Below are 26882 nucleotides of genomic sequence, written 5' to 3'. Positions count from 1 at the left end.
AAGCTCAATAGATACTTTGGGTTAACAACATCAGTGTGCCCCAGATGCGGACTTGTAGATGCACCACTCTTACATGCACTCTGGGCATGCCCCTCTCTACACTTCTACTGGGCTATAGTGTCGGATACCTTGGCGAAGGCGACGGGAGGCAGCCTGCCGCTTACATGGGAGACATGCCTGCTGGGGTTGTTCAAAAGAACGAAACAGACAAAAGTTCGTGAGAGATTCTGGGACCTGGGGCTGATCACTGCAAAGCGACTCATCACCAAGCGCTGGAAGAATAATATACCCCCCCAACCGATCCAATGGCGTAATTCGTTTGACAACTGGGCAAGGGCAGAAAGCACAGCGCTCCATAGGGAGGAGACAGCGGGGCTCCGCATGTATCCCATAGCTCTCGACTGGGATAGTACCCTAACGGCCTACCATCAAGTGCGCCTACAGAGCGGCATTGTTTAGGTACTAGTGCCTCCCCCCTTGCGCTCCCTTTCTGTCCCCTGGGCCTCCTCTCCTCCTCCCCCCCCGCTGTGTCTTTGGTGGGTCTTGTAATTAGGCCCTCACTGTTGACACTACATAGTACGTGCCTGTCCCCACCCACCTGACCCGAGAGCGTCATACGCATACACACTCTTCTCATTGCATATCGTCCAGTCACTAATTCCCACACCTTTTCAGATCGTTCTTGTTATTTGTTAGTTTCTGTCCTAAAACTTTGGATACGTATTGTATTGCCAATATACACTGCCCATTTTGTGATTCTGCCAGGGCATAGTTTATGCTTCGAACTGAACAATTTTCTGATGTGATATTGGAGACCAACACTTGTTTTTTCGCCATCCTCACAAATCATTATTTCCTACTATTTTTCTTCTTTTTTTGTTATGCCAGTAGCTTATGATGTTGACATACCATATTGCCTCGATTGCTTTACAGTTGCTCTTCAAGAATGTATTTCTTTATGTACATGGGCATCCACGGTGGCCACAGCTTTGTCTATTGTACTACGGCATAATTATTCAATTTCTACGGATGTGTATGGTTGTGATGTGAACAAAAACGAAAAAAAAATGCAATAAACATATTCAAACAAAAAAAAAATGAAAGTTTTCCACTTAGGCAACAAGCATGAGTAATCGGTTCACTGGCCTCTGATAGAACAGGTATGCAAGTCAGTTAGTCAAACTTTATTTTGGTCCGCTGACAGTGCAAAATACATATACATAGATTAATAGGAATAATGTATACAAAATTCTTAATTTGATTAAAATAATACATTAAAACATTATCATGTTTTACAAATATAATACAGCAGCTAAAATCTATAACGATTAAAACCATAATTTGCATAAAAAGGATGGATAGTTGTAAAACAATAGAAACAAAGAACCCCAATCCTTCTGACATCTAAAGCTACACTTATTAAATATGGATTGCTATTCACTGACCAAACTTAGGGGAGTCTAGTTAGAACTAATTAATGAAATGACTGGTTCAGATTGTATTTTCCTTCTAGTTCCCCACATATGGCACAATAATTTAGCAATTGCACAAGCAAATAGAGGTCTTGCGTCTGATCTTAAAATGCATAGCGCCACACTATGATCTCTTTTTCCCCAACTGTTTGCACATAAGAGTAAGCCATCTGCTTCTAGGGACAGAGTATGCTGGGCAACCAAAGAAAACGTGGCCTATGGTTTCGGTCAGGGCAGGATAGAAAGGACAACCCTTATTGCTAGGGGCATTACGCCGCACACGATTTCGGGAATGCATTCAAAGGGATTGTACCGTATCTAAATTGAACAACAAAAGACAAAAAGTTCCCTTTTCCTGGTTTTAAATGGCAGATAAGACTAACCCCGTGGTCTTTCTGTCCAATCGTATTATAGAATGGCCTATGAGTATAGTCAATTTGGAATCCCACACCACAAAACAACAAATTTACAAACGCCTCGTCAGTATATGTAATTTACTTTCCACATTTGAATATTCTTAATTCTAAACAGTTTGAAATATGCATCAATTAGTAAGCAAAAGATAATATTAAAATTAAAGAGGTTTTTATAATTTGTATATACAGATTTTATTATAACAAAAAAGAGCTGATTTGTTCATTCATTATTATTCCATAAAAACATTTTATCACATATGATTTATTAAAACATAGCATTACATTTCTTTTATAAAAATCATTAAAAAAAAGCCAAAAAGAGGGCGTGGCTAGCAGCCGAAGGCGATGGCTGCGGATTAGTGGAGCTCTCTCCTGCCCACGGCGTTAAAGTGATGCCGTAGCCCGTGTATCAAGCAAAAAAGCGGGCGATGCATCGTCGGAGACTGCCCCGACACCCCCACCTGGCCGCGATCTTGTGAAGGACGCCTCAGTTCCTGAGGCGGCGGAGTCCCACGGAGGCGATCCCGGGGCCGAACTTTTAGAAATGGCGGCAGCGGCCCGAGGAACGGGCCGCGGTGAAGGGCGGGCCCGCTATGGCGATTGAGGCTCGGCGGCGCCTCTGAGGTTGCTGGGCTGGCGGCCGCTACAGAGAGGAGGAGGCAAGTGCAGAGTCGGGGTCGGGGTCGGGGTCGGTGAGGGCAGCCTTCCCCCTCCGGCTGCGGCGTGACTGACGGCGGAGGCCCCGGACCGGGCGCCTCAAAAATCCAGGCCCCGGCTTTTGGACCCATAGACTGTCTGCGCCCCCCCCCCCGGGAGCGGAGCAAGTGCAGCGAGAGCGCCGCTGGACTGGTGAGCCCCTGCTGCTGCGGCAGGGGGTTAGAGGGGAGTGCCCTCCCTTTTTGTTTTAGTGTGGAGATAATTGCTGGCTGAGGGCCTTGCTGCCGGGGGTGCAGAGACATCGGACAGAAGGCCAGAGCACCAGGGAAGAAGGGAAAAGGAAGGGGACTGCACTGCAGGCGGCGCAGTTTCCCGGTCCCCCCCCCTCCCTGGAACTGTTCCACTATTGATTGGGGTGATCTGAGGCCGGGCAGCCATAGTACCTCCGGGGCTATCGTGAAGTGCCATTACAGGGACAGACCGTGACCCCTTCCTGTCCACGACTGGGCTGAGGAGGAGCTGGACAGAGCCAACGCCATTGTGGATTTTGGGTCTTGGTGCAGGGCCCCGTGGGCCTGTTGGAGGGCCCTCCTGATTGCTTTGTACCCCTCCTTGCGCAGCAGTACTTGGGGGACGTGCTGCTTTAGCCTCCCCCCCACCCCCCCTCCCAGGCCTGCTGCTCCAACTGCTCTGCCAGGCTTGGTGGCACTGAAGGGGGGTCCGGGCCCTGAGGATCGTATTGTAGGCTGCCACCTGGACGGCTTCACTCGCAAAGTGTTGGTGAGCCGGGGCTGGCCAATGTATTTGTCCTTCGAGGGTGACGAATTGGCAGCGGACGGCCTTGAGAATGGCGGCAGGGGCCCCAGAGGCACGACCCAGGGGCGGCTGTCTAAATTTGCATGGTCCAAGGGAGGAGATAAAGGCGACTCGCCGAGATCGGACAAGGGTGCGCCTGAGGAAACCCAGCCAGCCGAACAGGAGCCAACGCTTCGTGATGTTTTGGCGGCCATCGGAGGAATGCCTACCTCCATGGACTCAGTCACGGTGGACGTTTCCCTGCTTAGAGCGGATTTCAAACAGATGAACGAGAGAGTGCAGGAGCTGAAGATAACGACCACCCTACGAGATGACACCTCAGAGCTGCAATGTCAAATGGCGGACATGGAGAAACGACAAGTCAGAATGGCGCAACAACTGGACGATTATGGAGGGAGGGCCCGCTGCAACAACATCAGGATCTTGGGTGTTCCGGAAAAAACGGAGGAGCCCGCGGCTGATCTCTATGTGGAAGACCTAATCACTAAACATCTAAAGCCCAAGGATCTGTCTAGTTATTTTTCCACAGAGCGGGCACACAGGGTGCCAGGCGGTCGGCCCAAGCCTGAGGCCCCACCACGGCCGATCATAGCCAGGGTCTTTAACTTCAGAGACAGGGACAGTATTTTGCAATGTTCCAGATCCGGTCCTCCACTCAAAATTGACAACTATGAGGTGTCTTTTTTCCCTGACTTTACGGCCAGAGTCCAAGCGCAGAGGAGAAGTTTTCAGGCGGTCAAGCGAACACTGCGTAACAAGGACATGAAATATGCGATGCTCTTCCCGGCCAGGTTGAGAGTGGAATAGGATGGCAAACCCTGGTTCTTTGACTCACCAGACGCGGCATGGGAGTGGCTGGAGGGTTGGACTTCCGTTGATAGCTGAAGGGGTAATCATTGTGAGAGAGCAGGGCGACGGAACGGTGATGGTCCCGACCAGGCGGCGGAGGGAGCTACAGCGGAGCCGAGTGGTTTTGATGAGCAAGAATGAAACAGCTTCCTGATTGACTGCGGGACATGATAACCTGGCAGACCCCAAATAGAGTGGGGGGTGGAGGGTCAGTGGAAGAACTTGTCCGTGTGAGGTCCCTAGGTGGGGGTGAGCTTGGTAGTATTAATGAGGTGTAATGTGTTTGATTTAGTGATTGCCTAGACGTGTTATGAGGATTATTAAGGGCGTCTCCTTGATTTTTGGGCTGTGTTATATTGTCAACAGTATTGATCGCCAGTGGACGGGGCTCCGTTCCCCCCATTTGCGCTTAAGCATGGTTGGGAAGGGTGGAGGCGCTCTGCCATTTTGGGGGGTGGGTCGTTCTACAACCACAGGCAGGGAAGCAGGGAGGGGGGCGAGTGGGAGAGGGTGGTATGGTTTTTGGGGGTTGCGGGAGGGTTATTCAGTAAGGTCTAGGATTGTGGGGTGGGGTTGTGGGGGGTTTTGGGGTATAGTTTCAAGTTTTAGTTTTGGGCTGCAACCATTTGCCTTGATAGACGGGATGTGTGATGACGAGAATGGTTTGGAACACTGTAATGGTGGTAATGGAAGACCAGGAATTGCTGTGCGCTGATGTTTCTGCTAATGCCCCCCTCTTTGACCGCTGTGCCCCCAGTGACCGTTGTTACTTGGAATATACATGGGCTGGGAGATGAGATTAAACGGGGATTGGTATTGCAGTACTTGAGGCGCGCAGCACCGGCTATAGCATTGCTACAGGAAACACACTTGGTGGGCTCAACTTGGAAGGTCTTGGACCGCTGGGGGTATAAAATGGTAGCGCACTCAGAATTCTCCACGGGCTCCAGAGGGGTTGGTATCCTAGTACGGAAATGATTTCCTCTAATTATACATCAGGTAAGGGAGGAATCCCTTGGGATGTTTGCTGCCATAACGTGTCAGTGGGAGGGGAAACGATTCAATATTGTTTCAGTGTACGCTCCTCCAGCCCTCCACTCGGTGACCCTTCCAGCTCTTAGTGCATTTTTATTGAATCTTCCTGAAGGTGAACTTATTGTGGGGGGAGATTTCAATGCAGCCATGGATACAGGGAACCGCCCGCCCGGAAGGGGTCCCAGAGTACCTTGTCCCTAGTAATCCGGAGGAAGGCTACCCCTCTTTCTGGGAACAAGTGCGCACCGCACGGCTCAGGGCACCATAGGCACGAACATGCCTGACCTCCTGGAGCCCTGGCTGGGATACGGGAGGCGAATTGCACCTCATCGGAACTTCCAGGGAAACCTGGCCATCTGGTCGCCCCATTGGGAAGCATTGGGTGCGACCAGATGGCCGAGTGGAAAGGTGAGACCAGATGGCCGGGACCGACATGATGCCAATCTGCCTGCCCCGAGCCTCCGCGTGAGGGCTCCCGCCTGCCCTTCCAGGGCTCCGGGGCCGCAGGGCTCCGAGGCTCCAGGGCTCCGAGGCTCCAGGGCTCCGGGGCACCAGGGCTCCGGGGACTGCAGGGCTCCGGGGACTGCAGGGCTGCAGGGCTCCGGGGATGCGGGGCTGCAGGGCAGCGGGGCTCTGGGGTTGCAGGGCCCGGGACCCATGGAGCCTGTCCCGGGTACTTTGCCACGCCGCGGGCCGGAGGAGGGAGTCCCGGACGCCTGGGAGGTGTTACCTGGGAACACAGCCCATCTGGTCCCCGGCAGGGAACCGCCCGCCCGGGAGGGGTCCCAGAGTACCTTGTCCCTAGTAATCCGGAGGAAGGCTACCCCTCTTTCTGGGAACAAGTGCGCACCGCACGGCTCAGGGAACCCTAGGCGCGAACGTGCCCGACCTCCTGGAGCCCTGGCTGGGATCCGGGAGGCGAATGGCACCTCATCGGGACTTTCAGGGAAGCCCGGCCATCTGGTCGCCCCATTGGGAAGCATTGGGGGCGACCAGATGGCAGAGTGGAAAGGTGCGACCAGATGGCCGGGACCGACATGACGCCAATCTGCCTGCCCCGAGCCTCTGCGGGAGGGCTCCCGCCTGCCCTTCCAGGGCTCCGGGGCTGCAGGGCTCTGGGACTCAAGGGCTCTGGGGCTGCAGGGCTCGGGGGCTCCGGGGCTCCAGGGCTGCAGGGCTCCCGGGCTCGGGGACTGTAGGGCTCCGGGGCTGCAGGTCTGCGGGGCTCCGGGGTTGCAGGGCCCGGGACCCATGGAGCCCGTCCCGGGTACTTTGCCACGCCGCGGGCCGGAGGAGGGAGCCCCGGACGCCTGGGAGGTGTTGCCCGGGAACACAGCCCATCTGGTCCCCGGCAGGGAACCGCCCGCCCGGGAGGGTGTCCGGGCATACCCTTGCCCCTAGTAATCCGGAGAAAAATTACCCCCCTTTCTTGTACTCCGTGCACTCAAGGTGACAGAGGGGACCCAGGGCGCAAACGTGCCCGACCTCCTGGAGCCCTGCTTGGGATCCGGGAGGCGAATGGCACCTCATCTGGACTTTCAGGGAAGCCCGGCCATCTGGTCGCCCCATAGGAAAGCATTGGGCGCGACCACATGGCCGAGGCGAGAGGGGCGACCAGATGGCCGGGACCAAAATGACGCCAATCTGCCTGCTCCGCGCCTCCGCGGGAGGGCTCCCGCCTGCCGCTGCAGGGCTCCGGGGCTCGGTGACTGCAGGGCTCCGGGGCTGCAGGGCTACAGGGCTGCAGGGCTCCGGGGCTCGGGGACTCCAGGGCTCCGGGGGCTTCAGGGCTCGGGGACTGCAGGGCTCCAGGGACTGCAGGGCTCCGGGGGCTGCAGGGCTCCGGGGCTGCAGGGCTCCGGGGCTGCAGGGCTCCGGGGGCTGCAGGGCTCCGGGGGCTGCAGGGCTCCGGGGGCTGCAGGGCTGCGGGGCTACGGGGTTCGGGGACTGCAGGGCACTGGGGCTGCAGGGCTCCGAGGCTGCTTATCATTAAATACCCTTTTTCCCATTGCACTCCGTGCAGCTTCTTCAAAAAATCAGAGCTATCTTTGCAATATGAATTTAAATTGGTAACATATTCAGCAAGATATAGGTCCAAAAAGATAGAAGTATTTTCCAAAAGTCCCCCATGAATGAATGAATGAATGAAATATCATTTGTAATGCGCAACTATGCCCAATGGGCGTCAAGGCGCCTAAGCCAAATAAAAAGCTGTTAGCAGACAGAAACAGAGCCTACTGGTATGCCTTAATAAAGAGCCAAGTTTTCAGTGACTTCCTAAAGAGGTCGAGGGAAGGAAGTAGTTTGATTTCAAGGGGGAGTGAATTCCACATCAGAGGTGCCAGTATGGAGAAAGCTTTGCTCCCCCATCTAGCCTTCTTGGCTCTGGGAATTACCAGTTGATTAAGCTCGCTGGATCGTAAACATCTGCTCGGAACATATTTAGTGAGTAATGAACCAAGGGCATCAGCCGAGCCTGCAGTTAGAGCCTTATATGTAAGGCAAAGGAGTTTAAAAGTGATCCTTGAAGGAATGGGGAGCCAGTGGAGGTTGTTCCTCGCTAGGGTCATAGATGCCAACCAGGGCAAAGCGAGAGCAAACCGCGCTGCAGCGTTCTGTATGACCTGCAAACGCTGAAGCAGGCCCTTGTTGGCCCCGGCGTATACTGAGTTGCAGTAGTCAAGCCTTGAGCCAACAAGGGCAATCACCACCTGTTTCCGTGCCTGTGGGGACAGATAGTGCACGATCCTTTTCAGGGTCTTGATGACACCCCAACAGGTAGCCACCGTTCTGTTAACCTGAAGCTCCATGGAGAGCTGGGTGTCAAAGATGACACCTAGGTTCCTGGCAGATTGTGTAGGTATAGGGCAGCTACCTAAAGAAGGAGGCCACCAATCACCTGACCACATGTCCTGGTCCTTGCCAAAGACCAGGACCTCTGTCTTGTCCCCGTTCAACTTTAGGGAGTTAGAGACCATCCACTCTGCAACAAGTTGCATGCAGGCCCTAAAGTTAGAAGCAGTTTCACTTACAGAGTGGGTCAGGGATACCATAATCTGCGTGTCGTCAGCATACGACACTACCTCCATCCCCTGAGATCTTACTAGTCTTGCAAGGGGGGCCACGTAGATGTTGAACAGGGTCGGACTCAATGCCGACCCCTGTGGCACCCCACATTGCAAAGACTTAGCAGGGGAGAGGTATTCACCTAGCATGACACGCTGCTCTCGTTGATGTAAAAAGGAGCTCAGGAGGCTGAGCGCCGGTCCAACTACCCCTGCCTCCCTTAACCTAGATGTTAAAGTCAGGGGAGACAGGGTGTCGAAAGCTGCTGAAAGATCTAGCAGCACCAGTACGGTGGTGAGACCCAAATCTACTTTTCTGCGGATGTTATCCATGACTTTCGTCAAGGCAGACTCCGTGCTATGCAGCTTTCTGAAGCCATGTTGGGACCCGTCCAGGAAACCTGAGGTGTCAAGGAAGTTTGAAAGATGGAAATTCAAATGGGTCTCCAACATCTTAGCAGGGGCCGGCAGCAGAGAGATGGGTCTAAAGTTCTTCAGCACTCCAGGGTCTAAGGTGGTCTTTTTCAGAAGCGGCTTTACGATGGCTCTCTTCCAGAGTGACGGAAAGATACCCTGTTCCAAGGCTCCATCCATCCATGGTATTTTCTTTATGTCTATGAAGAAAGGAAGGACTTATATTCTTGTAAATCCAAAATGGGGGCTACTTGATAAAGGCTATACGCCGAAACGCATCGTCTTTTGTTGTTTAGTGCACAATAAACCTTTTTTGTGCTGGACTCACCTGGTGTGCTGTCTTTTTCTGGGAACCGAATCACGGAGGTGAACGGGAACAGCGAAATACAAATAGCATGGTGACTGCTACCATCGACGACATCAGCGCTGTCAGGCCGAGGATCGCGTAAGCAGTATTTTCAGGATACATATATATACATATATATACACACATATATACATATATATATATATATATATATATCCAATAGGATAACATTGGGATTACATTATGACATTTTATAAACACATTTTAAAAACATTTCATACGTGTAATTTTCAAATGGGAATCTATAACTGGTTCATGTTTGGTATCGCTGGAAACCTAATTTATGGCGAAGTCAGATTTTAAATTACAATTCTGTTACATCCAATCCTTCAGCCTAGGATGACTCCTGGTGGCCCACAGCACTAGGGACAGCCCTGACACCCACAGACCACGCACGCAACCTGGGAATCATCCTTGACTCAACGCTCACAATGACCAAGCAAGTCAACGCCGTGTCCTCCTCCTGCTTCAACACCCTCTGCATGCTCTGCAATATCTACAAATGGATCCCAACGGACACGAGAAAGACAGTCACACAAGCCCTCGTCAGCAGCAGACTCCACTAGGGAAACAACCTCTACGCGGGAGCCCCGACCAAACATCAAACTACTACAACGCATTCAAAACGCCTCAGCACGACTGATCCTCGACATACCACGCCACAGCCACATCACCCCCCGCCTGAGAAAACTGCACTGGCTCCCCGTCAACAAAAGGATATCCTTCAAGCTCCTCATCCACGCACACAAGGCACTCCACAAGACCGGCCCTGCCTGCCTCAACAGTCGACTCTCCTTCTATATCCCCAACCGCCAGCTACGATCCACGACCTTGCATTTGCCACCATTCCGGGCATCCGAAGAACTACCACCGGTGGGAGATCCTTCTCCCACCTCGCCGCCCAAACATGGAACACCCTACCGCTGAGGTCAGCAGACCCAGGACCTGCTGACCTTCAGGAGAACACTCAAGACCTGGCTCTTCGATCAGTCTCAAAGGGCTAGTTGGCTGGCTTCCTGATTTGAAGCCTCAGGGACACAACAGGTTTCCAGCAACCTTGCAACTGCACCTGGTTTCTGACATCTGTGAGTCTACCCTGCCAAATGGTGCCAACCCAGTCCTGGACCCTTGAAAGTGGACCGTGGGTGCTTACCAGAGGAACCAATGCATCTTCTCTGCTGAGCAGCGCATCCTCTAGCCAAACCAATGCATCTCCTTGGATCAGCATCTCCTCTGGTATAACCAAAGCATTGCAGCTGCTACGTGGATTGGGCATGGCGCAGAAGGTCTGCTTCAACCTTGCCTCTTGAGAACAGACGCATTACCGATGTTGGGTAGCATCTCCAACCCAGGTCCTTGCATCTCTCGTCGACTGCAATTTAACGACGATACTGGTCTCCACATCATAGCCTTGCAGCTCCTTGGAACTGATGCATAGCCTCATTATCGACCTCAAATGGATGAAAGGCTGAGTGTAGCCACCGGGATTTGAACCTATGACCATGAGGTCAAACACAGGCCCCTGCAGTGGAGGCATTGGTCTATTAAGCCACCAGACCCGGCTTACAGGACCTTCAAATAAGTGGCTGATGGCAACAGCATCATCGTCTTCTGCACATCAATCGGCTGGAGCTAAGAGCGAATCGCCTAGCCCTAGAGGCGTTTCTTACTAGGATCAAAAAAGCATAGGTCCTTATCAGTTCAGATAATACAAAGGCTATGCATTACATCAACAAACAAGGCGGCACAAGATCCCGTCTGTTGTCTTTAGAGGCTCAAACTATCTGGGAAAGGGTGATTCAACATGGGGTTTCACTGAAAGCCGAACATCTTCCGGGAAATCTCAACGATACAGCAAATATTCTCAGCAGGCTAAAGTTGGTCTGCCATGAGTGGGAACTGGATTAGCAGACACTAGACAGCATCTTGCGTCTATGGGGCAAGCCATCCATAGATCTGTTCACAACACCAGAGAACAAGAAATGCCGGTACTTCGCAAGCTGGCATCACCAACCGGGATCCTGGGGGAATGAGTTTTCGATGGCATGGTCAGACGCATTTATTTATACTTTTCCCCCAATTCCTCTTCTCCCAAGGCTTCTCATGAAGATAAAGGCGGAGCCCTGCAGGATAATCCTCATAGCTCGGGCTTGGCCTCGCCAGTACTGGTACACAGAGCTTCTTCTCCTGTCTGTGGAATGACCGATTCTCTTGGATCCTATCCCTTCACTGCTCACAATGTCCCAGGGCCAAGTGCTGCATCCGGATTCTAGATCTCTTCAATTGTCAGCATGGCTCCTGAATACCCAGAGGTTCTCGATCTGAATCTGTCCACGGAGTGTAGAGACATTCTTTCTTAAGCTCGGAGTACGAACAAAACATACCGAATGAAGTGGAATAGGTTCTGTCTCTTGTGCCAAGAGTCAGGAGGTCAAGCTTTCTCTTCTTTGGCCCATGAGATTCTTCCTTACATCCTTTCATTGGCCAAGGCTGGCTTAGCTCACGTATCCATAAACGTTCATCTCGCAGCCATCTCTCGTTACAGAAGAACATCTTCAAGCCTTTCTCTATGGTCAGCAAGAATAATTAAGCAATTTATGAAAGGACTTTTTAGAGACTTTCCTTCAATCAAGCCTTCTCCACCATTATGGCACCTTAACGTAGCCTTGGCTAGCTCATGAAACATCCCTTCAAACCTATCCATAAGGATGATAAAATTCCTTTTGTGGTAAGTGGCTCTTCTTCTGGCGCTAACATCTGCAAGAAGGGTTAGCGAATTGCAGGCACTAACTATCCAGGAGCCTTCTCTTCAGTTCAAAAATGAGAGAGTGGTACTTCATACTAACCCAAAATTCATCCCTAAGGTGCCTTCGGACTTTTATCCGAATGAACCTCTGGATCTTAAGACTTTTTTCCCTCAGCCTACTACACTGGCTGAGAGATCACTTCATTCTCTGGACATTCAACGATGCTTGAAATTCTATCTCCTAAGAACTAAGCACTTTAGAAAGCCACCTTGACTCTTTGTAGCTTATAGTGCTCCTCATAGGGGATTCCCCTTGTTTAAACAGGGCATTGCACGTTGGAATTCCAGCTCTATCCAGTACTGTCATCAATTGACTGGGAAACCCCTCCAGGGAAAGGTCTGTGCTCATTCCACAAGGGCAGTCTCCTCCTCTACGACCCTCTGTGCTGGGGTACCTATCCGGGACATTTGCAGAGCAGCCACCGGGAAGAGTATCCATTCCTTTGCCGGACATTACTGCTTGGATGCTTCGACACACAGTGATACTGCAGTGGGCCAAGCAGTCCTGAGAAACCGGTTTCAGAAGCGTTGAGCTTTCTGTTTCATCCCTCCTTCTTTTTTCTTTCCCAACAACCTCGCACATTCTTTGCTAAATGTATTATTTCTTAGTATACTGTCTGCATATGAGCTTTGAGCATTCTGAGGATGCCTATTGTTGCGCTGATGATGCTTACAATTAATTGTATAGTTAAAGCCTACTATTTAATGTTTGTCTTGAAGCATTGCAGAGTCCAGGCTGAGGATTTTTTTTTCCTCTTTCTACTCTTTTCTGTGCTTATGTACTATATTTTTAAAGAGGATCAGAGCAAAAAATGTGCTCATAACTGCTAGCTACTCTTATTCAAGCATGTGATTCTATGAAAGTTCCAATACTGGAGTAAGAAAAAAAGTTACTTACCTGTAACTTTAGTTCTCCAGTATTAGAAGCTTTCATAGATTCACATGCGACCCACATTCCTGCCCTGGGAAAGCTCAACCTTCTTTTTTGACCTCCATGGTTTATCCTGTGGAACTACTGCTACGAAAATCTGAAGGTATGAGGTTCTCTCAGGAGGAGTCTAGAGGGTGAGGCTGATCTGATTGGTTGTTTGCTTTATTTGGTCTCTTTTACAAAAAGAGGTAGATATGTTACAAAACTGAAATGGGCCTAGGCCTGGTTTCTAGTATGTGATAGCGTTGCATTGCTATTTTGATATACAGGGGATTCCCATCTCGACGACGGGGAATGATTCAAGCATGTGAATCTATGAAATCTTCCAATACTGGAGAACTAAAGTTACAGGTAAGTAACTTATTTTCTTTACCTTACCTGGTCCTTCGAGCCCGCCCATCGCTGTCAGCCTGATCTTGTGACTTTGTTCCGGTCTGGGGCAGCCAAATTTTCCTATTTGGCACTTTGTGCTTCTTATCACCATTTTACCTCAAAATGTTGGAATTTAATATCTCTAGTTTCCATGATTGGATTTAAGTAATTTTGGTCTTGTTTTATTTTTTAAAATCTACTCTAGTATTCTAAACCTGGTGTGGGATCTTTTTGTGTGGTGTTTACACAGTTTTTACTGTTTGAAGTGCTGAACAAATACTTTACACATATCTTTCAAGGTAAACCTAACTGCTCTGAGCCAAGCTACCAGAGGGTAAACACAGGTTAATTTGGGGTTTGCTGGTGCCTTACCCTAAGATTGTGGTTACTGCTTGACCAGGGCTCACATCTCAGTCAACCAGAACCCCAATTTCTAACACACTCTGTCTCTCCTATCTCATGCTTTTATCTCTCTCTCTCTCTCTGTACCTGACCTCACCCCCTATTCATCTCCCTCTCTACTTCCCTGCCTACCTCACTGTAACATGAAGATACCTAACCTCTCTCTACATCTTGTCTTTTTCTACCTCACTTTTCTCTATGTCTCCTCTTTTTGTTATTCGGTATTTTGTTGCACATCACCTTTTTTATATCATTAATTGCTAAGTATCTTCCCCTCTATATCACTACTATATCTACCCCTTAACACCAGCTCTCTACCATTCTATATTTCTTTCTCTGCCTCATCGATCTGTCTATCTCATGTCTTTACTTCAACTCAAGTCTCTAGCTCACCCGTCTCTCTTCCTGTTTTGACATATTGGTGGATGTATACACCCAGGGATAGATGAATGAACTGCTAAAAAGTAGAGGATGGATAGTTGGCTACATTGACTGAATTAATACATGCCTGTGAGAAATTAATGATGGTTTGGTGGATAGGATTGTGTGCACATTCTTCAATCTTTGACAATTCTGGTCTTCTCATCACCTGCTTACCTTGACACAATAACGCCCATCCACCAGGAACTTGGTGCTGTTAATGCTGCCGTGCACAAAAGACTTAACTTCAGTCTGATGCAACCTACAGAGAATCACAACAAAAGACTAAGTAAAGAGCAGTGGACAATGTAGATCAGGTAACTTGATTGAAAAACAGTAATATAAATCAAAAGACTTAAATAGAACAAGGAAAACACTGCTGTATGTCTTGTCCTATTTCTTACAGTGTGTATCTGCCTGTGTGCTCTTCGTCAGCTAATGGGTCGCATTACTGTATGCTGCATAATTGCTGTTAGTTATTCTTTATATACATTTACAGTAGAACAATGTTTACTTATAGGATTATAGAATGTTCACAGATCACATGTTGTAGATTCATGAAGAGATAGAATTAGAGAAAAGTAAAGCACTTTTAGATGAATGTGCAAAGGAATTCACACACTTCTATCCATACTCTACATCACGGGGTTAACTGTTCTCAACATATTGTTGAAAATAATATATAAAGCCTGTTTGAGAGCTTCTACAGGGCAGAGAAGCTTCAGACATTCCAAAAGGAGAATCTCTGACAAACAATCTGCTAAGTTTGCAGACATAGACAGAAAACATTGGCTAGGACTAGTAAAGAATAGATTCCATCAGAAATAGCCATATACTATGCTGTTAATTATGATATTATTGACATGTTTTTGCTATATTTCATTCATTATAATGCTTAAACTGTAATTATGCTTTTTCAATTTGTTTGTGCTGAAACTGGGTATCAGAATGTAAATGCAGGCTTTTAAAACAATAGTGTGTGTTTATTCTGTTTGTGCATACTTTGGGAGAAAATATTCCTTTAACCCACTTAAATAAAAGGTATCCCCGATAGGAGCATTTAGTTTCCAAATACGCATCATCTCCAGGTAAGTAATTGAGGCATGGGTCTTATACTCTCTATTCCTTCCACTAAAGCTGGTAAGTTTGTACAAACCCATACTTGCCGAAGGCCAAGAAGAGTGCTCTGGGCCGTGGTTACAAGTGAACGTATAAAAAACTATCATGATGCCCAATGTCTCCTGTGCTGCTGAAGGTTTGTTAAACTTAAAAATTAAAAGGAGATCCCAGTTAGTCCATCAATTGAGTTCTGACCAGTCTGAATCTGTGTTAAAATGCTGCCTCAAACTGTACAAATAAGTGTAAATTGTAGACGTCCGTTGACACAAAATGCAACTGTGCAAGGGTTTTCTCTCAAGGGTGATGAACTCATTTTAGTTGTCACAGCGAGTCCAGCTTGCCCCTTAGAAATATTTCACCCATGGGTAGAGTTTCAAGACGTTGAGGCTGTTACCGGGCACACTGCCACTTATATGCCTGCACCAGCTCCTGCACAGTGCATACCATATGCTTGGCAAGAGAGCCCAACTAGATATTAAGAACACGTATTATTGGTTTGATGAGTTATTTCCACTTGTAGTGGAGCCCATTAGATGGGTACCTTGAGCCTTCCAAGAACTACCAACCAGTTCTAGGGCCAATACTCCATATGCACATTTACAGCACGTAATTGCAGATCAAATGCAACAGCTATTATTATACTTAATTACTGAATGAATGAAAATGAATGAATGATGAATGAAAACATTTATTGCATGATTACTTAAAATCATTACAATTTTTCCAAGTAATACAATCACAATGTTAAAAGAAAGAGTGGCAGAGAAGGCAACATAATGCACTGCTTTCGTACAGTTTGTTCATCTGCAGTATGCAGTTGTTTGCAATAGTACCGCTGCATTGTCAGCCAGCTTGTGGTAGACAATGCGCAAGGACATGGTTTGTGATGGATGTTCTTTCTCATGGGGCAGTACAAAATGTGGCATAATGCTATTTAAACTTGTGTTGTAAAAGAGTCTCAAGGACTTTCGCAAAATAATGTATATCAAATGAACATTATAGAAACGCCAGAAGGTAACAGTTTTAAGGGAGCAAGAGGAAAGATTATTAAAAAGGCTAGGGTCTGCTAAATAGCTTGGAAAAGTGTCCAAATAAACAGTGTAAATGTGCAGGGACTCCCTTGCATGGTTGTGCCATTTATTACACTAATCGTAGGGTTATTTCCAAGTTCTGCTAGTGCAGAAAATATTCAGGGACATATTTACAAAAAAATGCCAGAACGCAATCTTTTGCCACATTTGGCAACGCAGTGCTCTGACATTTTTAAAACGCAGGGATGCGTCGTATTCACAAGAATAAGGCACACCCCTGTGTTTCCCCTAGCGGGCAAGTTGCAAGGGAGCCCTCGGTGCAGGGGCGATTGTTTATGTGCAGGAAGTGACACCTTCCTGCAGATTAACAATCAATAAAAATTTTGATTTGCTCTGATGCAAAATGCAGCACACCTAGAAAGAGCAAAAAACAAGGCGAAATTAATAATTTCTCCCTCGTATCTTCATTCTAAGACCAGGTGTTTCCTGACCCTAGTTTTTGGCATTGCCACAGTCTTGTAACTCTGGGACACGGTCAAAAAGCAATGGGTGTTGCAGTGGAATACCCACTTGCAACACCCATTGCACGCCTCTTTCCTGCAGAGGACTGCGGCAGAAATGGGCATATTTACAATGTGGCGTCAAAAAAGGTGATGCTCCTGTTGCTATAGGGGCTTGTACATATGCCCCTTAGTTTGTTTTGGACTCTGGAATCGTCCATGCTGACAGTCAGTGGCATACAAAGATCTGTAATTTGACCCAAGAACGAGGTGTATCTTTGATTGTTGCAAGTATAAAAAATCACTGGATTTTAAGTGCTAGGTCTATGTGAAGTAAGGCCTCTTGTGCATGAATATTTTATCAGTAAAGTAAGTAATTCGTTAAAAAGAACCTAGGATCTGCTGTCTACTTGTGGCGATGTGCAGAGTGCCAGAATAAGGTGTGGAATATCCCTCATGCCATATTACAATGTTTACATAAGCCCCATGATGAGTTATTTGTTAAAAAATAGATTCCTTGGGGAAGTGTACAAGTTAGCAAGGTAAGGTGCGGAGTTACCCTCGTGGGGTTGCACAGTATGTTACATAAACCATAAGGTCGACTGATGCCGACAGAATAAGAAGAGATTAAAATAATGTAGGGATATACATTAAGTAGTGCAACGTCTGCGTACGGCAGCCCGATTTGTATGGCTGGGTCTTCCGAGTGTTTGGCATTTTTTTCTTTATTAACTCATTGCTGCTTTGGTTCGTTCAGCCATTGAACAGTATGAGCTGCAGAGTATGTATGAAATGGGCCCTCAGGGGGAGCGGCGCAAGCTGTCTCCCCCTGGGGATATTCGTGCATGTGGAACGGGTCGCACAGTGATTGGCGGAGGGAGCGGCAGGCAGGGGTGCGCGCTAGCGAGCTTACAGGTGCGCAGGCAGGGAGATTAGGAGCGCGAGCGGGACTGAGGCGGCAGGGGGCGTTTTTCTTTGGATTTGGTCTCCTGTGGTGGCGTTTTTTCCCCTTTTGTGGAGAATTACCTCTGGACTTTAAAGGTTTTGGACAATTGGGTGAAAGACGGCATGGATATGAGCGCAGAGCTTGTGGAGGCTCTGCGCACTATACAGAAGGCGGGGAGAGAGGACATGCTGACGCCTGAGGCACTCCAGGAGATGCTTCCCCCTGCAAGGCCACCACAGCGTAAAGCAGCAAAAGGGGTGCAGAGAGCAGTGGAGGCATGCCTGCAGGCACCGCTGAAGAGAGGAGCTCGGAGGGCGCGATCCTGGAGCAGCGGTGCTGCGAATGTCTCCGCCACTGGGGATGCTGTGAGGGATGTGGCCTTTCGCAGGGGGCGTTCCCTTCCACCAAAGGAGGTGGTGAGTCCGGGGGATGCCCTTGTCATCTTGAATGAGGCTTGTGTCCTGGGCAATGTAATGCAGGCCGGGGCTAAGCATGAGGTGAAGGTTACTGTCTCCAAGAAAAAAGGGAGGGAGAAGGTTACGGGAAAAAGGATTGACAGACAATGCGGGATGGCAAATGTAGTAATACCAGCATTGTCTCCAGAAACATACAGTCGGAAGGCAGTGGATCATCCAGTTAAACACAATGTTTTGAATGTCAGGAGGCAGAATGTGCTGGTGGGGGGGGCAAAACGCATCTTTGGTTTCTTATTCAAGTGACAGTGAGGAGGGGGAAGAGTTTGAGGCGCACGATACACAAGACATTAACATTTCAAAGGCTCGGAGCATTTTGGCTCAAGACAGAGGCTTGTCTGGGGGTGACGGAAGACCAGGGGACTATGAGAGGCCGTTGGCAGGGCAAGAGAAGCCTAGAGTTACGTCACAGGCTTCCAGAGAGCAGGTGGTTAATGCTCCAAAAGATGTGGAGATTGACTTGGGCGTGGACAGTGATGATGACGGAGTGGAAGGGACATTGTTGGAGGAAAATGGGCAAAAGGTTGCTACAGGCATTGCAGTTAAAAGATGGGACAGAGAATATTTATTTCCAAGTGCCCGCCCGCCACCTGGTTTTCAGTATGAAACAGGTTACTCCCAGCCAAAGGACTTGGAGGGACAGTGGGTTTGGGTGGAGCACGCGGGCCAAGCGGTGGATGATGTCGCAGATTGGAGAACTCACAAGCCAAGTTCAATTTCTCAACGGGGTTCTTGCGGCCTTTCTGACAATATTTTGAGCGTTAAACCTAAGGTACCGTCAGGTAAAGCTGGTCCTTCCGCTGTCTCAGTTGAAGAAGTGGACCATCCTTATTTTCATTATGACGGATCTACAGCAGATTTTGTGCGGTTGAGCAGACCTCAAGAGCGGAGGGCTGTTTCCACTTGGAAAACCTTTGATGGCGGGGTTGGGAATGGGGCATGCCCTAGTACAAGTGCGGCATTACAGAGTGGTTTTGAGGATGATGGTGATGAATATAGGATGGATTTGGGGGAAACTGAAAGTTTTGATAACTAATGGTTTCTGAAAAGCCATCAGGTATGGTTTATCAGAAAAAGGTTGCAAAGGGGTGGGCAACGAAAAAGTCTGTTTTATCTTTTCAGAGGTCAAGTGCGGACTCATCTCGTCAAACACAAACACCAAGAGATTATCAAGAGCGGATGTCTCAGACGGAGTTTCAGAAGAAAGCAGAGCAGTTACCTTATAGTAAGCCCCATTGGTGGGCAGTTTGGGAGGATGAGCAGGAAAGGGGGGGCTCTGGGAGATTACAGTCTGGGTCAAGGAAAGTTGTAAGTATTGGTGATAAGAAACGTTTGTTGTCTGACCAATTAGTACCAGCTGCAGCGTTAGCAACGATTAGCACAGAGGTAGTTGAAGGACTAGAAATAGGCAATCCAGTTTATCTGATGTGTTGTCCAAAGAGGAAGGGTCCGAAAGAAATGTGTCTATTAACATTAAGAGAAGACTTCCTTACATGGGTTTTAGCAATGCCACTAGGAACACATTTAGCTGAAAAAACCAAGCAGAAAATATGGAATCATGAGTTTGTGGATGTGTTCAGTTATTACACAGGGATATCCAGGCTAAAGAAGGTTCGAAAGAGGAGGAATGGGAGTTAGCTCGGCGTCCTAGGGTACCTTGTACTATAGAAAATTGGACTTCTGCTTTTCTGATATATGCAAGTATTTATTGTAAAAAATATCCCGAGAGGTCAGTAGCCCTCTTTAAGTACATGGATATAGTCAGAAAAGCGCAAATGCATTTTGGGGGATATTCGTGGTTAAACTACGATGAAGAATTTAGAGCAAGGATTAGTTTGTGTGCAGAGAAGCCATGGGGGATGTAGACTCAGAGCTTTGGCTACAATGGATGTCCACGTCCCACCCGCCTGCCACGACACATACTGCAAGTCGGCTGCCGATTACTTACCGGCCCTTTCTGTGGCGTCCCGCCCAAACGGGGGCAGGTGGTTGGGGACGGGGGCAAAGTTCAGGGACAGGTGCCTGCTGGAATTTTAAGAGGACTGTGCAGTAGACAAATATGTCGTTTCAAGCATGAATGCTCCCAATGTGGAGGGCGACATCCTCTCACACAGTGTTTATCCCCAAATGGGGGATTTGGTGGGCAAAGATTTAGTGAACAGAGCAGCGGTGCATATAGGGGGAGAGGAGCTCCTTTCCACGCTTTCCCAAAAGGCACATACACCAGTTTATTTATTTATTTATTTATTTAGCACATTTGTAGAGCGCTCTGTTAACCGGAGGTGTCCTGGCGCTGGTATGACAGAGCTAGGGTGAGTGAGTAGGATTACTGGGTGAAGAGCCAGGTCTTAAGTCCTCTTCTAAAAGCCATCAGGTCCTGAGATTGTCTGAGCGCAAGTGGGAGTTTGTTCCAGGCCTCTGCCGCCCCAAGGGAGAAGCTCCTGCCTCCCCAGCGAGCTCTTTTAATTCTGGGGACCGTCACCAGAGCCAATTCTCCTGACCTCAGGGTTCGTGCTGGTTTGTGCCAGCGGAATAGAAGTTTCATGTATCTAGGGCCCATATCATGAAGGGCTTTAAAGACCATGCATAGTGCCTTGAAGGCAATTCTCTTACGAATTGGCAGCCAGTGTAGAGCCACCAAGTCCTGCGTTACCGATGCAAATTTGGGAGTGTCGGTGATCAGGCGGGCGGCTGCATTTTGCAATAGTTGAAGTTTATTAAGTACACTCTGCTGGGCATTTAACATCAGGCTGTTACAATAGTCCAGGCGTGAGAGCACTAGACCTGTAACAATAGTTTTCCTGTGTTCCTTCTCCAAATACGGGAGAATTTTCCTGATGGTTTTGAGGGTATAATACAGAGAGGAAGAGAGTGCATTAATCTGGGGTTTAAAGGACAAGGAGCAGTCTACCAGTATGCCCAGGTTTTTTACTTTGTCCACCGGTGCGGGGAGGGGTCCCATTTCGTCTGGCCACCATCTCGGGGACCAGAAGTTCTCCCTAGCTCCAAAGAGCAGAACCTCTGTCTTCGAGGAATTCAGTTTAAGGCAGCTTCGTGCCATCCAGCAGCCCACTTCGTGCATACAGTTTTTTAATCTGTCAGCGGTGTTATCAATATTGCCGGGTAAGAGAGACACCACAATCTGTGTGTCGTCCTCATAGGCCGTGAGGTGAAAACCGAACGATCGAATCACCGGGGCAAGGGTCGACACAAACATTAAAAAGGGTGGGGCTAAGCGAAGATCCCTGGGGGACTCCACAGGGCAATACAAATTAATGCGATTCATGGTCTCCGAGGGCCACTGACTGGGTTCTATCGGACAGGAAGGCCTGTAAGATTTTTAGTGCCTTTCCCTAAATTCCACAGGCCCTCAACCTGTCCACCAACAAGTTGTGGTGGACCGTGTCGAAGGCCGCGGAAAGATCCAGCAGAATAAGGGCCGCTCTACCTCCTGCATCCATCACCTGCCTGATGTCTTCCATTGATTTGATCAGGGCGGATTCCGTGCTGTGATCTGCGCGAAAGCCGTGTTGGGAAGGGTCAAGATGATCCCCTGTTTTTAAAAAGGCGCTTAATTGTGCATTTAGGCTACCTTCCATAATTTTGGCAGGGAGGGGGAGTCGGGCGATCGGTCGATAGTTATTCATCTCAGTGATGTCTAAGTTGTTTTTTTTTAGCAGGGGCAGGATCGAGGCTCGCTTCCATCTGGAAGGGTATTCCCCTTTCTCCAGCATCTGATTAAAAAGGGGGGTGAGTCCCCTGGCAATGGCATCTGGGGCTAGTTTGGCTATTGCAGTGGGACAGGGATCATGAGGGGAGCCTGATTTGATTTTTAGTATGCGCCTCACTACTTCCTTTTCCATGATGGCTTAAAATGTTGAAGAGTTACCAAAGGTCTGGGAGGTTCCGGGTCCTCGCTCGAGGAAGAAGTCTTAACAAGGCTGTCTAGGGAAAAGAAGATGTTTTCAACCTTTTCTCGAAAAAAAGTGGCCAAGCTTTCGCAGAGTGAAAGACTAGGGGGAATTTCTTTGGTTTTTGGGTTTGCTAAGGATGAGACCGTTTGGAATAGTTCTTTGGGGGTATTGCTAGCATCTTCTATCTGTTTTGTAAGAAAAGCCTTTTTTGCTTGTAGGATTCTTTCTTTGTAACGTCTTTGCTCTGAATTGAGGATTTGTTTGTCTGAATCGCTATAATTCATTCGCCAGATCTTTTCGAGCTTTTTACACCGTGTTTTATATTCCCTGATTTGTTCAGTAAACCAGGGAGCAGCGGGAGTTGCCCGAGTGGAATAGGTGGTTTTGGGGGGAGCCAAGAGTAAGCAGGCCTGGTCCAACCAGGCTGTATAGGAGCTAGCTGCATCCTCCACATCGTTAGAAAGAGGGGTCAGGGAGTTTTTTAATATATCTTCCAGTTTGTCCCCTTTAATGTTCTTCCATTTTCTAACTTGTCTCGGGACGTTTCTAGTGCTGGGTGGTTTTTCTGGAGTGGTGAGGGAAATCGTAAAGAAAATCGCTGAGTTATCTGACCAAGAGACTGGTAAGACCGAAGTAGCTTTTAGACTGGGAAGATTCGAGAAGATCCCGTCTAGGGTATGTCCTGCTTTGTGTGTGGGGTCAGATACCTGTTGCATCATATCAATCCCTAGCAGTAAGTCGATTAGCTCTCGAGTGTCTGTGTCTGCGTTACGTTCCAGATGAAAATTAAAGTCACCCAGAAGAGTGAACCTTTGGGTACATGCTGCCGCTTCTAGTAGTTTACTCAATGCTCCTAGAAATTGGGCTTTCTCACCTGGGGGCCTGTAAACAAGGCAGCCACTGAAGGACAGGTGGTCTGAGAGGGTAAAGTTGAAAAGCAGTGATTCGTCGAGGCCAGCGGGACCGGGTTGAAAGGAACCTCTAATGTTTTTATGATGGATAATGGCTAGGCCACCCCCTCTCCTCTTGTCCCTGTTCTGGGTGTGGCAAACAAAATCCTGGGGGGTGGCTTTGACTATGTCTGGACCTGATGCAGCGTCAGTCCATGATTCAGTAATAAATGCTATTTTTATATCCTTATCCTGGATAAGCTCTGCTATTTCCGAGCTGTGTTTAACTAACGACCTCGTGTTAAGGAGAAGGCAATTCACCAGAGAGTCTTTTTTCCTAATAGAGATAGAATTTTGGTTTCCTTGGGGTGCAATGGGTAGCCAGAGGAGTTTAGGCAACATTTGTAGGCAGTTAGCGCAATGGGGGGATGTCGATAGTGCTTTAGTCCCTGGTTCCCATACTTCACAACCCTTGATGGAGGACTTGTTGTTTAAGGCCCAAAGCGTCTCTCTATTGTAAACCTGTCTGAGTATAGGACTTGGCTTAGGAGAGGCAGGGGGTATAGCCCTAGGCGCGGGTCCGGCGCGGACGGGCGCAGACGGGCTCGCCTTTGGCGAGCCTTCGGCGCGCCGCTGGCGCGCCCGCTGCGCTCGTCCGCTGCGCTTCCTAGTAAGGGGAACCATTTAATGAGGAAAGGGCGGGAGGGGCGGAGCACTGGACTGCTCGGCCGGCTCCCGACCCGAAATGGCGGAACCCACGGGAGAGAGCTGCCTCCGGTGATGGGTTTCGAGTAAAGTGCACAACAGTAGCAATTGTCTCATAAAATAAGCAGCACGCAATCAATGGTGGATTTTAAAATGTCTTAATCAGAATTATAAAAACAGAGCAGCAATCGCAATGTTTTAAAAACAACACAGTCCCGGCTTCCGCCTCAGGACACTTACTCACACGCTCACGCTCGCAATCAGTGTGGAGTGTGGAGAGGCTGGGTTTTAATGAGGAAAGGGCGGGAGGGGCGGAGCACTGGACTGCTCGGCCGGCTCCCGACCCCAAATGGCGGAACCCACGGGAGAGAGCTGCCTCCGGTGATGGGTTTCGAGTAAAGTGCACAACAGTAGCAATTGTCTCATAAAATAAGCAGCACGCAATCAATGGTGGATTTTAAAATGTCTTAATCAGAATTATAAAAACAGAGCAGCAATCGCAATGTTTTAAAAACAACACAGTCCCGGCTTCCGCCTCAGGACACTTACTCACACGCTCACGCTCGCAATCCGTTTGCTCGTTTGCTCGTTAATTTGACAAATCTAGGTCCTTGGCTAGAACGTTACCCAGACACTGAGGCAGCAGCTAGAATATTCTGGGGGTTTAAAAATGGCTTTAAACTGGGATATCAAGGTCCGCGTCAGCGTAGGTGGGCTGATAATTTGCGCTCTGCAAAAGAGTTGCCGGAGGTGGTGCAGCGCAAGTTGGATGCTGAACTGAAGGCGGGCAGAATAGCTGGACCTTTTCAACAGTGTCCCCTAGAAAATTTAATGGTGTCACCGCTGGGAGTGATTCCTAAGAAGGTTGCAGGGGAGTATAGGATGATACAGCATCTGTCCTGGCCAGAAGGCCACTCTGTCAATGATTTTATTTCAACAACGGATACTTCAGTTTCGTACACCACGGTGGATGAGGCTATTAAAATGGTGACAACAATGGGTATGGGGGCAGAGCTGGCCAAAAGCGATATCCAATCAGCTTTCAGATTACTGCCCATACACCCTTCAGATTTTGAATTGCTAGGGATGTTCTTCCAAGGCCCCTATTACGTTGATAAAGTTCTACCAATGGGTTGTGCGGCATCTTATGCTTTGTTTGAAACATTTAGTACTTTTATTCAATGGATATTTTCACAAGTGTGTGACAAAGGAGCTAGCTGTCATTACTTGGATGATTTCTTATTAATGGGACAGGCTCAGTCAGGTCATTGCATGGCAGCCCCTAATAAATTTCAGGAATTGAACAAATTTTTAGGGGTTCCTTTGGCTCCAGATAAGACAGAAGGGCCCGGTACGATTTCAACTTTCTTAGGCATAGAGATTGACACACTGGAAATGAAAGCGCGTCTCCCAGCTAGTAAGCTGCAGGAAATTAGATCATTTTTACTGTTGGTGCTTGACAAAAAGAAGATTGAGTTGGGGCAAGTGCAGTGGCTTTTAGGATACTTAAATTTCGCTTGCAGGGTAGTTAGAGCAGGAAGGACCTTTTGTAGGCGTTTGGGCATGGCATTATCAGGAGCTTCTCTTCCACATCATAGAATTCGACTTTGCAGGACCATTAAAGAGGATTTGAGAGTTTGGTTGTGCTTTCTTGACAGGTTCAATGGAGTACCTTTACATTTTGTGGATGATGATTTTGTTTGGCAGATTCAGATTTATTCAGATGCAGCAGGATCCAGCAGTTTTGGTTTGTTTTGGGAAGGGAGATGGTGTGCAGAAAGTTGGCCCGCGCATTGGATGAAGCATGGGAGAAGTATTGCTTTTTTGGAGTTGTTCCCATTGATTGTTGCCTTGTTAGTATGGGGACAAGAATTTCAGAACAGATCTGTCCTGTTCCATGTTGATAATATGGCAGTTGTGAACCTGGTGAACAGCCAAAAGGCTAAGGATTTGAAGGTATTGCAATTGCTTAGAATGTTCATGCTTCTGAGTCTTAAGTTTAATATGGTTTTCAAGCCTAAGCATGTCCCAGGGGTCAACAATTCTATTGCTGACGCACTTTCTCGTTCTCATTGGCAGAAGTTTCATGCATTGGCACCAGGGGCGGACTTCAGCAAAACGATGGTACCACACGACATTTGGGCCCTAGGGGATTGAGGATCATCCAGCTAGTCGAGCATTCCATAGCATCTTCGACTAGGAAAAGTTATCTGCAAGCATGGGAAGAATTTTTGAGTTATAAGAATTGTTTTCATGAGACAGTTACCAGGGGGAACTGATGTGAATTTCTTTTTGAATTTGTTCTAATGTTAATAAATAAAGGTTTATCCCACACCACTATTGCGGGAAAATTGTCAGGAGTGTCATTTTATGGCCAATTGTTATGGGGTTTCGATCCAGTTGACAACATATTAGTAAAGAAAATGCTGCAAGGTCTGAGCAGGAAAAAAGTAAGGCCCAAGCAGCTCCGTGCTCCTATTACGTTTGAGTTATTGCAACAAACTCTGGAGCAGCTTTCAGTCTGCTGTTATAATGTTTGGGAAATGGAACGTTTTCGCCTTGGAATGATTTGGATGTTTTTTGGAGCATTCAGGGTATCAGAAGTATTAGGTTTGGGTGGTGAAAGGGGTTTGTGCAGTGATGAGGTTTCAGTAGTGGGGAATAAATTGGGTATTTGGCTTAGGAAATCAAAAACTGATCAGTTGGGCAGGGGCATATGGGTTTTTCTAAATGGCAGCGGTATACCGCAATGCTGTCCAGTTCAAGAATGGGTACAGTTTTCTTCTTCAGGTAAATTTAAGCAAATCCCTATTTTCATTCACATGGAAGGTAACAAAATAACGAGTGCTCATTTATTAGCTGTACTTTCGAAAAGCATTAATGCTAGTTGGTCAAGACCCAAAAGATTTTGCCACGCATTCGTTTAGAATCGGGGCAGCTACGGAAGCATCAAGATTGGGGCTGGGTTTGGAAGTTTTGCAACGTATTGGTCGGTGGAAATCAAGTTGTTGTAAACGTTACGTGCGAAAATAGTTATGTTTATGTAAATTGTTTGCCACATGTTAATTCTTGCCTTTCTATTTAGGTGATGTTCGGGGCGCAGCTTCAAACTTAAAAAAGCAAACGTGTATGGTGGGTCATTCTTTTATTAAATGGGCGGCCCTTTTTGCTGAAAAACAAATATATGGATGAGCACTCAGTATACCCAGCGCTGGACATGAGTTGGTATGGAAGGGTAAAGGAGGTATGAAATGGAATTACCTATTTCCTACACTTACAGGT

At 48.1% G+C, this 26882-nt stretch overlaps 1 protein-coding gene across 2 annotated transcripts in view; it reads right to left on the bottom strand.

Annotated features, from left to right (window-relative positions):
* MLKL (mixed lineage kinase domain like pseudokinase) overlaps positions 1-26882 on the bottom strand; it is an 888605-nt gene that overhangs the window by 204504 nt on the left and 657219 nt on the right. For both annotated transcript variants that reach the window (XM_078670353.1, XM_078670354.1), the window contains exon 7: positions 14200-14284. In XM_078670353.1, coding sequence (XP_078526479.1) covers positions 14200-14284 — 85 coding nt within the window. The remainder of the gene's footprint in view (positions 1-14199; positions 14285-26882) is intronic.

The sequence above is a fragment of the Lissotriton helveticus genome, chromosome 12 (assembly GCF_964261635.1).
Source record: "Lissotriton helveticus chromosome 12, aLisHel1.1, whole genome shotgun sequence".
Classification (NCBI taxonomy): domain Eukaryota; kingdom Metazoa; phylum Chordata; class Amphibia; order Caudata; family Salamandridae; genus Lissotriton; species Lissotriton helveticus.
This window is presented reverse-complemented; position numbering and strand designations above follow the sequence as displayed.